General features: G+C 34.0%; 1 protein-coding gene across 1 annotated transcript in view; it reads right to left on the bottom strand.

Moving 5' to 3' along the window:
• Nucleotides 1-1,016: 1,016 nt before the first annotated feature.
• The window catches only part of Eip74EF (Ecdysone-induced protein E74), a 72,805-nt gene continuing 59,929 nt past the window's right edge, over nt 1,017-13,892 (bottom strand). Inside the window, exons 8-11 of the mRNA XM_089845723.1 lie at nt 6,290-6,775; nt 5,372-5,920; nt 5,055-5,247; nt 1,017-4,949 (exon numbers count right to left, since the gene is read on the bottom strand). Coding sequence (XP_089701849.1) covers nt 4,841-4,949; nt 5,055-5,247; nt 5,372-5,920; nt 6,290-6,775 — 1,337 coding nt within the window. The 3' untranslated portion in view covers nt 1,017-4,840. The remainder of the gene's footprint in view (nt 4,950-5,054; nt 5,248-5,371; nt 5,921-6,289; nt 6,776-13,892) is intronic.

Below are 13,892 nucleotides of genomic sequence, written 5' to 3'. Positions count from 1 at the left end.
ATAAAAAGAAACCAAATATTACCTAAATTTGGGTTTTAGTAGGCTTATAATATGGAAGAGTTTAGGGAGGGGGACCTAAGATTATTGAGATAATTTTCGCGGCCATATTGGTGGTGGGTTTAATCATGCCAAAGAATATGGTTGTCACAACCCTGTAAGAACTAGGACAGTGTGACGTATTACTGTGCCAACTGAAAGGTCTTTATTAGACCCTTTTCAAAATTCGGGGGTAAATTATAGCTGGTATTAACCACCTTGTTTGTTTAAAGAAAACGTAACAGTAACCAAGGCTTAGCGATTAATATTATGATTAGGCCGCTTATTTAATAGTTATAAAAACACATAAAAAGCCAAAATTCTTACCATTTTAATGTTGTTGAAGAGACAAACAATAATTTTTTTGATCTAAACTTGTCAAACCACGACATACCAACACGTGTCTTCCCTAACTTCGAAAGTTTAGGCCTTATAACTGGTTTTCTTAAAACACGTGACAACGACCAAGGCTTAGCGATTAAGTAACAATTAACCCCGGAATATTAAAGCATATGCATAAAACTTTGTTAATATTATGATTAGGCCTATTTAATTAATATAACACTCAAAAAGCCAAAATTCTTACCATTTTAATGTTGTTGAAGAGACAAACAATAATTTTTTGGTCTAAACTTGTCAAACCACGACATACCAACACGTGTCTTCCCTAACATTGAAAGTTTAGGCCTAATAACTGGTTTTCTTAACACGTGACAACGACCATTATAAAAACACTCAAAAAACGCAAAATTCTTACCATTTTAACGGTGTTGCAGAGACAAACAGTAATTTTTTGATCTAAAACTGTCAAAAAGCGACCTTACAATCCCATGTCTTCCCTAAATTTGAAAACTTTGGCCTAATCTCGCGGTTTCTCGCCTAGCAACATAGCCCACTCGATCATATGCACACCGACTTAAACAGAAAATTTGTCGCTATTTAATACTTTGGCTTATATTTAAATATAATCAAAATAAGAATTTTTCATAGAACACAGTTGGTGATTTATTTAATCTTTATCAATATTAGGGGGCGGGGCGGGTATTTTTTTCCTTATATTTACATAAAAACAAGACTCCAGCACAAAAATTCAAATAACTTCTTTTTTTTTTTTCATTTCATTTGCGAGAAAGTTTATCATTAAGTTGAGGAAACTATAACTTCAGTTTCATCACCTACTTCTTTTTATGGAATATGACATTTTGTATATTTTTATATATATATATTTTTTTTCACCATTTTTTTTTAAAAAATAAACATTTTGTTTTTTTTGTTAGTTTTTGTTATTTTACCAAAACCTTTTTGAGATTTCCCTCCAATAGTTGTTTTTTACTTTTAAACTAGAGTGTAATTTCACCACAATATTTTTGTTTATTTATTGTTGTTTTTTGGTTAAATGTTTAATTTCCCAAGAAAAAACAAACAATTTTTTTCAGAGGATTTTGAGAGGGGTGTTCATATATTGTTTTTTATGTTTTTTTATAATAAACCATTTTGGTTTTAGTTTCGTTTACATTTCGACAAAAATTGACCAAAATATACAAATCGGACTCCATTTTGTTTACTTATTTACACGACCAAAGATATTTTGTATGTTTGTTTGTTTATTTGTTTAAAAACATGATTCTTTTTTTAAATTGAACCCTTAAAATTGGCAATAAGGGCCTTTTTTTTAATAAATTTTCTGGGGATTTTCTTATTTACAAACCGGGTTTAATTTAATTTTAACTAATTATTTTTAATTAAAAACCAATATTAAATTTTGGAAACACTTTCAAGTAATGAAATGCTAGGCGAAAATTAACATTAAAAATTAAGGTTATGTTCATAGCTTTGGTGTGTAATTTTAAATAAAAAATGTGAGTTGTTGGGGATGGTTTTAATTTTTTTAGTTTTTGGACCTAGTTTTTCGTTTATATTAAATTTAAAAAATTAATTAAATTAATTTAATTTAATTTAAAGGGCAGTTGAAAGGCTGGGAAAAATAAAATAAAAATTGAGGTAGTCACTAAGCACTGTATTATTATTATTTTTTTCTCTCAATTTCTTAATTAGCCAGATAATTATTAATTTTAATTTATTTAAACATTTAGCACCTTTATGATCTCAACAGTGACGACAATAAGATTTTTTAAATTTCTTAATTCACTGTTAAATTTTTTTGAAAAAATTAATTATTTTTTTTTTTTTTCATAAGAAAACCAAAAAACTTCCACGTTAAAGGCACGGCAATATTTAACAAATTTCTCAATTTTTTTTTTTTTTTTCAATGACGTTTTAACTATTTTAACTACAATATCTATTTTTTTTAAGTTTGTATTTTTATTTCAAATTTAAATTTATTTTTTAAATATATTTATATATATTTTTGGGCAATATATTTTAACGTGATTCTCATAAAATACTCAAGCCTGTACTCGTCAATACTCTTTCTTAAATTTAATTCTTTATACTTTTAATTAAAATTAAGCTGTCTTTATCAAAATATTTTTTATGTTATTATATTCTTTTAATTTCTGCCGTTTCATTAACTTATTTTGTTTTTTTTAGATTTCCTTAATCTTAATCTTTCTCTTTTTAATTTCATTTAAGGCCAATCAGTTCACGGTTAATCTAATAGTCGTTTTTTATTAGTAGTGATAACCCCGTATTTATGCAGGAATCCAAGATGGCCGCCGCCACCAAACCGGAGACAATGACGTCATCCCAAAATGTTTTAAAATTTTTTTTTAGTTTTGGGATGACGTCACGGTCTCCCTTTTGGTTGTGTCGGCGGCCATCTTGGATTCCTGCATATCTAGGGGGGGTTATCACTACTTTAATTAATTAATTAATTCGTTAATTAAATTATTTAATTCAATTATTGGCAGTTTTTTTTTTAATTTTTAATTTTCGTATCACTGCGTGTATATGAGGGCTGCGATCGAGCAATAAATGGTGTTTTATTTTTTTAAATATTTTTAATTTACAAATATTATTTTGACGATTTTAAATGAGATTTAAGTTGAATTAACGAATTAACTACCATAATTAAGTCTTAAATAACATATTTTAAGACCGTAATAATTAATAATTTTAACATCATTTTTTTTTCAAAACTCACAACTTTATCTAATTAATTATAATTAATTAATTAATTAATTAATATAAATCTCATTTCAAAAAATGTCAAATTAAATATTTGTTTGAATGATAAATAATTTAGTTGTAAAATTACTTGTGTAAACGGCAGTGGCAGGCACATGTAAGTAGTTCTTTGTTTGTTTGTTTGTTTATCTAATTAGTTTTTGGAAATATTTACTAATTTATTTATTTATCCCCCTGTTCAACATATTATTATAGCACCTATAGCAACCGTTCTTCCGGCTTGTTTTATTTTAGAATAATTATTTTTAAATTATTACTAAACATTAATTAATTAATTAATTAATATAGAATATTATTATTGATAAAAGGGAGTCCCAACAAAAATTATTAAATTAACCAATGGCGATGATAGAGATCGATCCATAAAAGTATAGGCTTACAAAAACAACCAGTTTGAGGATAGAGAATAAATAACTTTTGGGGGGTGTTTTATCTAAAATTAAACCAATCAAGCTTGGGGATGATTTAAAAACGTTATATCATCGGTGCATCAGAAAATTCAAATGTTTTCCAAAAATTTAAAATATCATGGACTTTTGATAAATTGCGCAATTTGTTTGTTTTTAGTTTTGCGCTCTTTAGAGCTGGAAAACTATTGTTCCGACCCATTACGGCTGGGCGCCTATTCCCCTTTGTCCAGGTTTTGGTGTAATCAACTCGTTCGCGCAAAAGCGTAATATGTCTGGGACCATCTTGTTTTTTTTAAATTAATAAATTGCACCAAATGATCAACGTTAAAAATTTAACCCACGTTTCGGAAAACTGTTCTCAAATCTCATTTTTTTATTATTAATTAATAATTATTTACATTTTTAAAATCAAAGAAAATTTAACGACAAATTTCCTTTTAAAGTTTTAAAACCCCCGTTTTTAAAGTTTTTTGTTTTTTTTAATGTTTTTTTTAAAATATATATTTTTCTACAGTCTTTGAGAAAGAATGAAAAAAAAAAAATGTTTTTCACAGGTCCCTTGATGTACTTAATCGTATTTTTTTTCTTTTTACATTTTACAAAAAACAACAACGAAAATTACGAAACAAATAAATAATTTCACAACAAATCACCCTTAATTAATTAATAAAAAAAAAGGAAAAAAAGGCTAAATAATTATTAATCCCTGACATATAAAAAATAGCAGCAAAGTACTTTTTTGTATCATTTTTATATATATTTATAATAAAATCTCTAATCGCGTTTAAATTCGTCTTAATTTTGCGAGAAAGTTCAAATTTAAAAACCTAATATTGTATTGAAGGTTTGTTTGTTTGTTTCTTAAACATAACCGTTTATCAATAAACAAATAAAGTCCATCCATTTCTTTCAAAAATCTCGAAAGAAATCGTAATAATAATAATAATAATTTCACTGGGACTTATCGTTTGTTTAACTTAACCCAAACCACGCACCATATTTGGCAGCGAAAGGTTGTTATATATATTGTTTTTGTGTATGTTTGTTTGTTTGTTTAAAATATTAATTAGTCCAACGCGTAACTTTTTATTTTAAACAAAAAAAAAAAAAAGAAGGAAATTTACAAAATTATAAAATTAAAAAGTTTTCGTTACTTTGTTTGTTTGGTTGGGTTGGTTGTTTTTTGGGTTTTTTTAAGTCACCATTTGGTCAACCATTTGATTGAAAACGAACCGATCAACCGTAGGTCACGCAGTCGCGCAATCAATTTCGACAATGTCCTTAGGAACATCCACAAACTGGTAGACTAATCTCTGCCCATCCACTTTGGCCAAAATACCTCTTTGATAATAATACCTAAAAATAGACAAGTACAAAAAACTATTCCGTTAGATTTCCAGCTTAAACTTTATGATTACGAGTAATTAGATATGTTAATGGCAATGGTCGGACAGTGCTTACCTAAGAGCGCGACCCATGGTCTCGTAATTCATGTCCGGTTTGTTTTTATGCAAACCCCAAAGTTTGGAAACGGCTTTGGAGTCGACCAGCTTAAAGATGCCCTTTTCGCGATGCGTCCATTTAATGTATCTTGGACAGTAATCTTTGTCTTGAAGTAACTTCAACAAAAATTCCCAGAGGTACGTCGTTGAGCCTGATAAGTAAATGAAAAAAGCGGCCATGGTTATACAGTGTACGCGGATAGTACCAATGGCTTTGCAAATACAATGGATATATATTTCTAAGAAGAAGAAGAAGTTTTCAAAACGGGTCCTTACCTTCTCTACTTTTTCTTTTGACGGCGCATGGTACTCCATTGGCGTCAAGTACTTTGGGTCTCCTCCCTTTCTTCTTAGGTCTGGGTTGGAAAGATAAGTCCTCGACGAAACAAGACGGGTCAAAGTCAGACAAGGACTGATTGCTCATATGGTGATGATGATTACTGAGATGGTGCAAGTCCAGAGGGGAAGAAATGGACGAAAGAGTGGAAGGCGGACTGCCGCTATGGGCGGCTGTAATGACGGAGGTGGGAATGGCCGAGGGCAAACACGTCGGCGACTGAAGACCCGAAGATGACGATGACAAGGATGAAGCCGTTGAGCTGGTCGAGTTGGTGGAACCCGGTCGCGTCAGGGCGAGAGGTAAACTAGAAGGCGAAGGTAAAGGATGAGGACGGCCCAGGGACCCGCCATTATTGGTATGATGACTTGTCAACTGATGGTGTAAATGATGACTGGCTTGGGGGTGTTGGTTGTGGTGGTGACTCGAAGATAATTGACCCGGTGGCGTCCCGTGACTCGGCGTTGTGCTTGACACGTGAGACGCACCTGATACAAAGAACATCGAGGGGGACAAGGACCGTTAGACTTTGTTTCCGAATGTTTGTGATAATACAACAATATTCAAGATACTATTGTAACTTAATCGCGTCAGAAAAAACAACTGAACGTAAATCGGCTACTCTTTATTCTAAACATATTCATTAAATAAGTCAGTTAAGACTAAGAGCACTAAAACTATATAAAGACCAAATATAACAGAATATTCTATACACGACCTACAAAAACCTCGGTAAAAACGTAATTGGGCGCCCGATTAAGACTCCAAAATAAAAACTAAGGCATACGCGGAATGGACCATGGCTTCATGGTCAGGTGTGAACTTGAGGTAAAATAAATGGAAAATTGCACACTCACCAGATGAAACCTGTTGCAACTGATGATGTCCATGAGCCGTTGTTAAATGTTGTTGTAATTGTTGCGTCTGTTGAGAGGAAATATGTTGGGAAGATTGATGCGAGGAGGGTACGGGAGACGATCCGCCGGAATAACCCAAATGATGAGAAGACAACGAATGATGTAACGAACTTTTTCCACCACCTCCTTGACCAACCCCGTGTTGCTGATGCTGCTGCTGTTGTTGTTGTTGATTATGGCTCTGTTGCCTTTGTTGCTGTTGTTGCAACTGCAACTGGAGTTGGTGAGATCGGGAATCCAGATAGACTGGATGATGGTGAGACTGTTGGTGTTGTTGTTGCGCGTGCAACCTGGACTGTTGTTGCTGCTGCTGTTGTTGTAATTGGTGTTGGTGATGAGCCGGCAGATGGAGTGGCGTCCCCGAATGATGGTGTTGACTCGAAGGTCGGTAGTGAGCGTGCGGTGGAGCCAGTCTAACATCTCCATCTTAAGAAAGCAAAGAAAAAAATCTGTGTCAATATTGCTCATTGCTCAAAGTTCTGGAACCCGAAAACATACTTTTGTACTAGAACTAGTTGATCAAAAACCTCACTAAATTAAAGTAAGTACTCTGAAGAGGCTTTTTTCTGATATAATTTATCATTTCAGAGTATTCGAACATTCGTATTTGTAGAAATGGTAAAGAAACATTCACTGTTTTCAAACGAAAACAAAAAGTTTAGTCGCTCCGAAGCGCATGAATTACAATCCGTTTTGAAGGTGCGACCACTTCACTATATTTATCAACTCTTCACAGAAAAAATTAATACTCGGCAACCAGATTGTTAAGGAACGGAGCTAAACGTTCCAATACGTTCCTGAAAAATTTCGTCGAAATTCAGAACAACAGAACCTTATTTACTCTGAATTATTTTCGCCGAAACGCAAAACAACAATCGAAAAATACTCAGAATGTCTCTCTAGTATTTCCAGTTTTAGATTTTCGGAATAATGATAATCCGTTAAACTTTTAATCACTCTTCAAGACAGACCAAAGAGACTTTTACTTTTAATTCCGAGAAACCTTTCTTCTAGATATTAAAACCTAATTGAGCCTAAATGGTTCAGTTAAAAACAAAATTGCGACTGTCTAAGCTTCATTTATTTTATTTTCTCGAGTTGATCTTAATTTCTTAGAATAATGATTGAAAACAAGGTGTATGGGAATTTCGTGGGCCACGCAAGCTACCATCACTGTAAGACAAACTGTTCATAATCTGTGCCTTATTCAATAAGTACATAACGGATTCATAATAACTAAGAAATCATAGAAAGGGTAAAGTAAAGAAGGGCCTGCTTTATTAATAGATCTATTTCCCATCTTATCCAAGTCGATCCAAAGAATCTCTCTCTCTCCGTCTAGAGCGTCGGTTACCATGACAACGCCAGTTAACTCTATAGGTCCTAGTTCTCCTTTGATCGGAAATGGCTCACCACCACCACCCCGAAATCACAAAAAAAGAGAACCCGTTCGACCCTGAGAAAGTTCAGCGCACCCTACCAATGTTTTCAAGCCCCCCGCCGAGCTTTTTGCATCCCGCCCCATTTCCCCTGTATTATTTTATATATATAGACCTTCATTTTAGGTCCAGTCAACGTGACAGTTCTAGGTCTACATTTAAAAAAAAAGGGGGTAGTGGCGTAATATCAGACATAATTAATCATACTTGTTTGGGAGTGTATTTAGTTATTACTTATTGTCCCTAAACGTTTAAATTCGTCAGTATTATCAAACTGAATGAGTTTAAGAAGCTGAAATAAAAATTCTATTTCCAGAACGGCGGGTTATCTTCCCTTTGCTCTTGAATTACTTTATGTATTTTAAATTAGGCGTTACATTACAACACACTAGACCTAGTTGTTGATATTCAAAAACAAATTTAGTCTTCGTTCACAAACTGTTACACATATCGTAACTTGTTTTCTTCTGCCATTAATAATATATGGTAAAATTCTTAATTTACAAATTGCAATATTGTGTATAAATAAACGATTACGACGCCTTATTTGTGTGTTAACGTAATAACATAAACATGTTTTATGTAAATGACACTTACGTCGCTTACTGATTAGCGATATTAACGTCAAGCCTTAGTTTTTCTTTTTTCTTTTTTAATATATAAATAATATACCATTTAGACCGAGATTGGGAGGGTAACTTGATTATGTCTAGGCCTATTTCTACCCCTCAAGACAAAAAAAAAAAAAAATACTTGCACCGGGGCGCCTGAGAAAATAATGGAGACCTTGGACCAAAAGGTTGATCATTAAATTATAGCTGAAGGGGGAAAAGGTAGAAAGAGAAAGAAAAAAAAAAATGGTTTAAAAGAAAATTATTATTAAGGTTCACGGAACAATAAAAAATACGGAGAACAGGTTGATCTGGTTTTCTTCAATTACACTTATTATTTCGTGAAATGGCACCAGGTGTAATATTTATAAGGGTTTTACTACCGTCAATGATAGGGGTGTGTCATTACTAAATACCTAAAACCCTGGATAAACCACCGTCAATGATAGGGGTGTGTCATTACTAAATACCTAAAACCCTGGATAAACCACATTTTTTGTCAAGTCTGGTTTCTTTTTTTTTATTTAATTTTAAGTTTTAGAACATTATTAATTTCATAAATAAAAAGGTGGGGTTTAAAATTTTAAATGGTTCGACTTATTTAAAAGAAAAATGTAACAATAGGCGTCTTTGGATAGATATCTTGTTTCTGTAATTATAAACGAGACAGACAGACTTCCGGAACAAGAGCTACGATTCATATATTAGTAAACAATATTGTTTACGAGCAGACAAAAAGTGCGTCAATGAGCAGTGTATAACTCATTCCATACCGACTTACACGCTCTAAATTTAACTCTAGGGGGGGGGGGGAGTCGCTGGGGGGAGGGGCGCCTCGAGGCTCGAGCTAAGCAATCTTCGCTTTCTTTAGTCTTTACCAGCACCCGATGAGTCCCCCAGACGTTGGTAAACCTTACCGAGGGTAAACGTTACATCATGGCGGTTGCGAGAGACGCGCTTCTAGGCGAAGAAGGGGACGGAAGTGGTAACTGAGGCCGCTTGAGGGGGGATAACCAATAGGGAGTCGACTACTCGACTGCTCTCTCTCGCGCTCGTGTAGCGGGATTTAGCCTTGAAAAGTTTAGTGACACAGAGACGGAATTGGGGGGGGGGAAACTAGGGGAGCGGAATTCGGGAAAAATAAGCTCCTACAGAATTAAGAGGGGGATGCGATGAAAAAACCGCAATCAATGCAGCCAGGTGCGCAGGTGGCGTAGTGCCAGCTTATTTCTAGCCCCCGCTTTTAAAGGCACGGGAGTCTTCTCTTCTCTCTCAGCTTCCTCCTCTATCTCAAACAGCGCATGCGTGACGGACAAAAAAATATATATACCCGGGCCCGGTTCAATGCCGTACACTTTCAATGCCAACATCAAAATATCAAACTGAAGCTCTTCCCCCCCCCCTTCGTTTTTTTTTGTCAAAACTATTTCTCTTCTGTTTTTATCATCTCTTGCTTATATTAATGCTATCACATCCCCCAAAAGTAAAAAAAAAATAATTTCCTTTTTTGCGACAGCACAGTTATTAAGTCCTGATGGTGTCATAGTTTGCTTTATAAAGAATTCAAAACGCAACGCATATTTTGGCAAACTATTGTAGCCAGACACATTTGTTTCGTAATAAGTAGTACACTGAATGTTTTTAATCAGTAAAGGATTGTACAAAAAAGGATGTGCCATAAGGTATGCAACAGTTACGCGGGGTATCGAATGTTTTATGTGTTTATGTAACTGGTGTTAAAGGCTATGCCCCAAGGCTTACGATATTGAAACATTATTAAAACCGGCAACTATAGATAGTTTTCACACATGGAGAACTCATACCAATTACACCAGGAGGCCAAGCTACCTGGAGGACAAAAACCCCTTTGCTTTTGTCCTCCAGGTAGCCTGACCTCCTGGTGTAAATGGTATGAATCCTCCATGTGTGAGAACTATCTATTTTATTTAAAAAATAATTTCAATATAAATGGTGCCGAAACCCGGGATTATTACTTTCAGTAAATTTGTAAGCCTTCATAACGAATATAAATTATATGTATATTTTTTTCCATTTAGTCTTGGATCGCATTAATGTTCTACTGAACCCCATAAATTTCTGTATGGCTTCCTAACTAAAGAGACCCTAAAAAACCTGTAAAACTCTTTATAAAAGTTGGCCACGCGAAACAAAAATGCCACCAAAATGGGGTAGAGCTTTCGAAGGGGTGTCCTAGTGGCCTAGCCACACACTACCCCTTCATAAAGAGCTAGATAAAGAGAGAGAGTAAAAAGTTAAGAACGCCATGCAGAGGAAGGAAATGAAAGGCAAGGGGGAGAAAAGGGGATTTTTTTTTTATCAAAAGAGGCATTCGAAATTTTAGGGGAAAGTTTGGACTTAATTTTTTTCCTGTCCACCGCGGCGGTTTGGAAAATATGGGCGGAGATTTTGGAGGAGGAAAAAAAACTGGTATTTGAGGTTCAAGGACAGACATATTCCCCGTAAAAGAGGGTTGTTCATAAAATGATAAATTTAATAGCCAAGTCTATGTAATAAATCGCCCGACTTCCGAAACGCGTTGCGGATGGCTTTTAATGCGTGTTGGTATCGATAATTCCTTTATGATAATATTGGGGAAAGAGTAAAGAGTTTCATAAAGTTGTACTTTCATGGGGATCAGTGTAAGTTTGAATTTACTGTACTATAAATGTTAAATTATATTTTCCTGGGACATAACAGGTATAATTTCAAAAGATCAAAGTATATCTAGCAATTTCCAAAGTCTCTTGAATATTAAACGAGGATATCTGTCAAATTTCGAAACATAATTCAATTCTCATGAGTGATTAATAAACGGAAACTCGATAGGTAATAAATACAAGTTGTTTCAAGTTTAAATTAGAATCTCTTTCTTTTAAGTTTTAACCTAACTTGTTTGAAATAAGACTTTGTTAATCCTAACTGTACTTGATATTAGGCCAAAAGATAAGCCTAATTTTAAGTACATCGTAAGGTACGTGACGAAAGTATTCCGTTCTGTTACAAGAAAAAAATCCCGGTTGGCAATTAATCATTAGCCAACATCGGAAACTTTATACTACGCCCCTATCAACGAAAAATATATATTAAGGGCTGGAAAAAAGCACGAAGTATAAAAAGCGGAATGAGGGAATGGTAAGGGGGATATAAGCAAAAAGGGAGGGACGCGGCGGAAAAGAGAGAAGAAAATAGAGGTGGTGGATGGTGGGTCGTATTTTTATAGAAGAGAAAGTCAACGTTCGCTGCCGGAACAAAGAGCCCCGTGCCCTTGAAATTAATATGTTACTTCGTCACTAGAAGTCTCTGCCTATGGCTTTATCGTTAAGTAACCCTAATCGCGCCGCCAAAATATAATTATTTATAAAAGCTTACAATTATTATAGCTTATTTTATAAATTACACTTTATTTTTAAATTATATTAAAAATAACAGAATTTAATTTCGGAATATCGGCAAAATTAACCAATTAGATCACGGGGAGCTTAAAAAAATTAGTTTAAAAAACATTCGAACGCCGGAAATTGGCTTAAAACTAAAGAAAATTATAATAAATACAAAATAAAGTTTAGGAAAAGGTGGCAATGTGAATAATGCAATTGAACCCCCCCCCAAAAAAAGGTGATAAGTAAGTTATCCACGCACCCGTAAACCATCAAACCAATACCTTTAAAAACCCCAGTTTTTCTAAAAAAACAAAAACCGTTAAAACCCCAATTTCCTTTTAGAGTTAACAGAAGATCTATTTCTACTTTTCGACAAACAAACGAACGAAAGGCTAAAGTAAAATGACAGTCACATGACTCGCTAGCGAGCACGGTAACGCGGTTTAAGATTCAAAATAGAAACTTAAGGGGGCGCACTAAAAATATACCCAACCAACCAACTTTGGGTAACATTCCAGGGCAGGGTTTACGGGGAAAGACACCCCGCTTTTAAAAACAGATGGGCACCCTGGAAAAACTACCAAAATAGGGCAGTAGGAACTGACTCAAAAAAGAAAGGGGGGGACACACACTACACTCTAGTCTTGTTTTTCAAACCCCCCTCCCCTAATACTCCATCGTATCCCCGCGCCCGACCGACTCACTGTCTCACCCTCGTTCTCTCGTGAGGAATTTTGGGAAAATTATCTGGGAAAGTTGAAATCTCTTTTTAGCAAAAATAGCAATAGACAACAGCGTAGAGACGTTAAGTAAAGTTACCTTAACAAAGCACCCCTTAATTTTCTACCCTCCTGTCTAAAATTATTAGCTTAATCTCTCTAGTAAATACGCAACTCGTAAACATGAAATTAATATCCCATCCATAAATAGAGCATGGCCTAACCAAGGCTTAACTGTGAAATTATTCTCGGTTATCCAATAGTAGAGTTTACGGCGTAACCATACGTAATTACTGCATAATTCTAGCCTTATATGTGCTGAAAACTGACCTGGTATCGACTACTAACTGATATAATAAATATTTACTACACCCTGTACTTAAAATCGATCACCATAAAATAAAAACAAATTCCTTAGAGTACAACCCCTAAGGCACCCATGTTTACCAATATATTATTGATGATTTCAACTTAATTACTATCAACATAAGGCAAACGGTCTAAAATTCTTATTTCTGATTGGTCCTGACTCTGAATGGTATTTTAATTGGTTAACCTTAGTGCTAGCATTTTTTTTTTTTTTTTTTTTTTTTTTTTTGAAATGGTTGTCTGGGCCCGGTCTCTAAAAATGTCTGTGACGCAATGTTAAGTATGTATTGTAAACGAAGAGATTAGAATTAGAGAGCGTGTCTTAATATAAACCTTAGAACAATGAAAAATATAAAAAATTAATTCCCCTTAGCGACTGATTATAAATGGAATGGTTCCCATATCCGTTTTAAATGGACCCACATTCAATTTATTTATTTAATTCGTGTAGGGTAATTATATTAATATATAAATTTAGTTATTAAAAAAAAATAATAATAATAAAAACAAGCAGGGAAAACATTTCTACAGGCGTTCTATGGAAAATACACGTTAAAGGGTTAACCCTGTCCGTTGGCTTTCCCACCAAATAGTATTTTAAATAATAAAAAAATAAATTTTTAAACTAAATAAATAATTTCAAATATACAATTAAACGTCTTAATTCATTTCAAATATAGATTTTGACCAAATAACTAATTTCAAATATAGATTTTGACCAACTGAAGTCTTTTTCAAAATCATGCCAGTCTAACGTATATTTACTTAAAAATATAAGTTATTAAAAAATATTCCGCCCAAACTATTACCAGGATACACTACACATACTGATCGCGAATACCTCGTCATCAAAACTAAGTTAAAAGCAGATAACGTAGACGTAGTACGTCACAGCCGTTTTTATCAAGTAGGAAGTGGATACCGTATTCATTATTTCAACATAAACAACACTCAACGCAAGTACATACACGAAGCAATTAGAAATGTGCCAAGAATGCTACAAC

This window comes from Phalangium opilio, unplaced genomic scaffold (assembly GCF_054372755.1).
Source record: "Phalangium opilio isolate 3A_F unplaced genomic scaffold, DU_Popi_V2 ptg000079l_1, whole genome shotgun sequence".
Taxonomy (NCBI): domain Eukaryota; kingdom Metazoa; phylum Arthropoda; class Arachnida; order Opiliones; family Phalangiidae; genus Phalangium; species Phalangium opilio.
The sequence above is the reverse complement of the archived record's forward strand: the minus strand, read 5'-3'. Positions and strand labels throughout refer to the sequence as shown.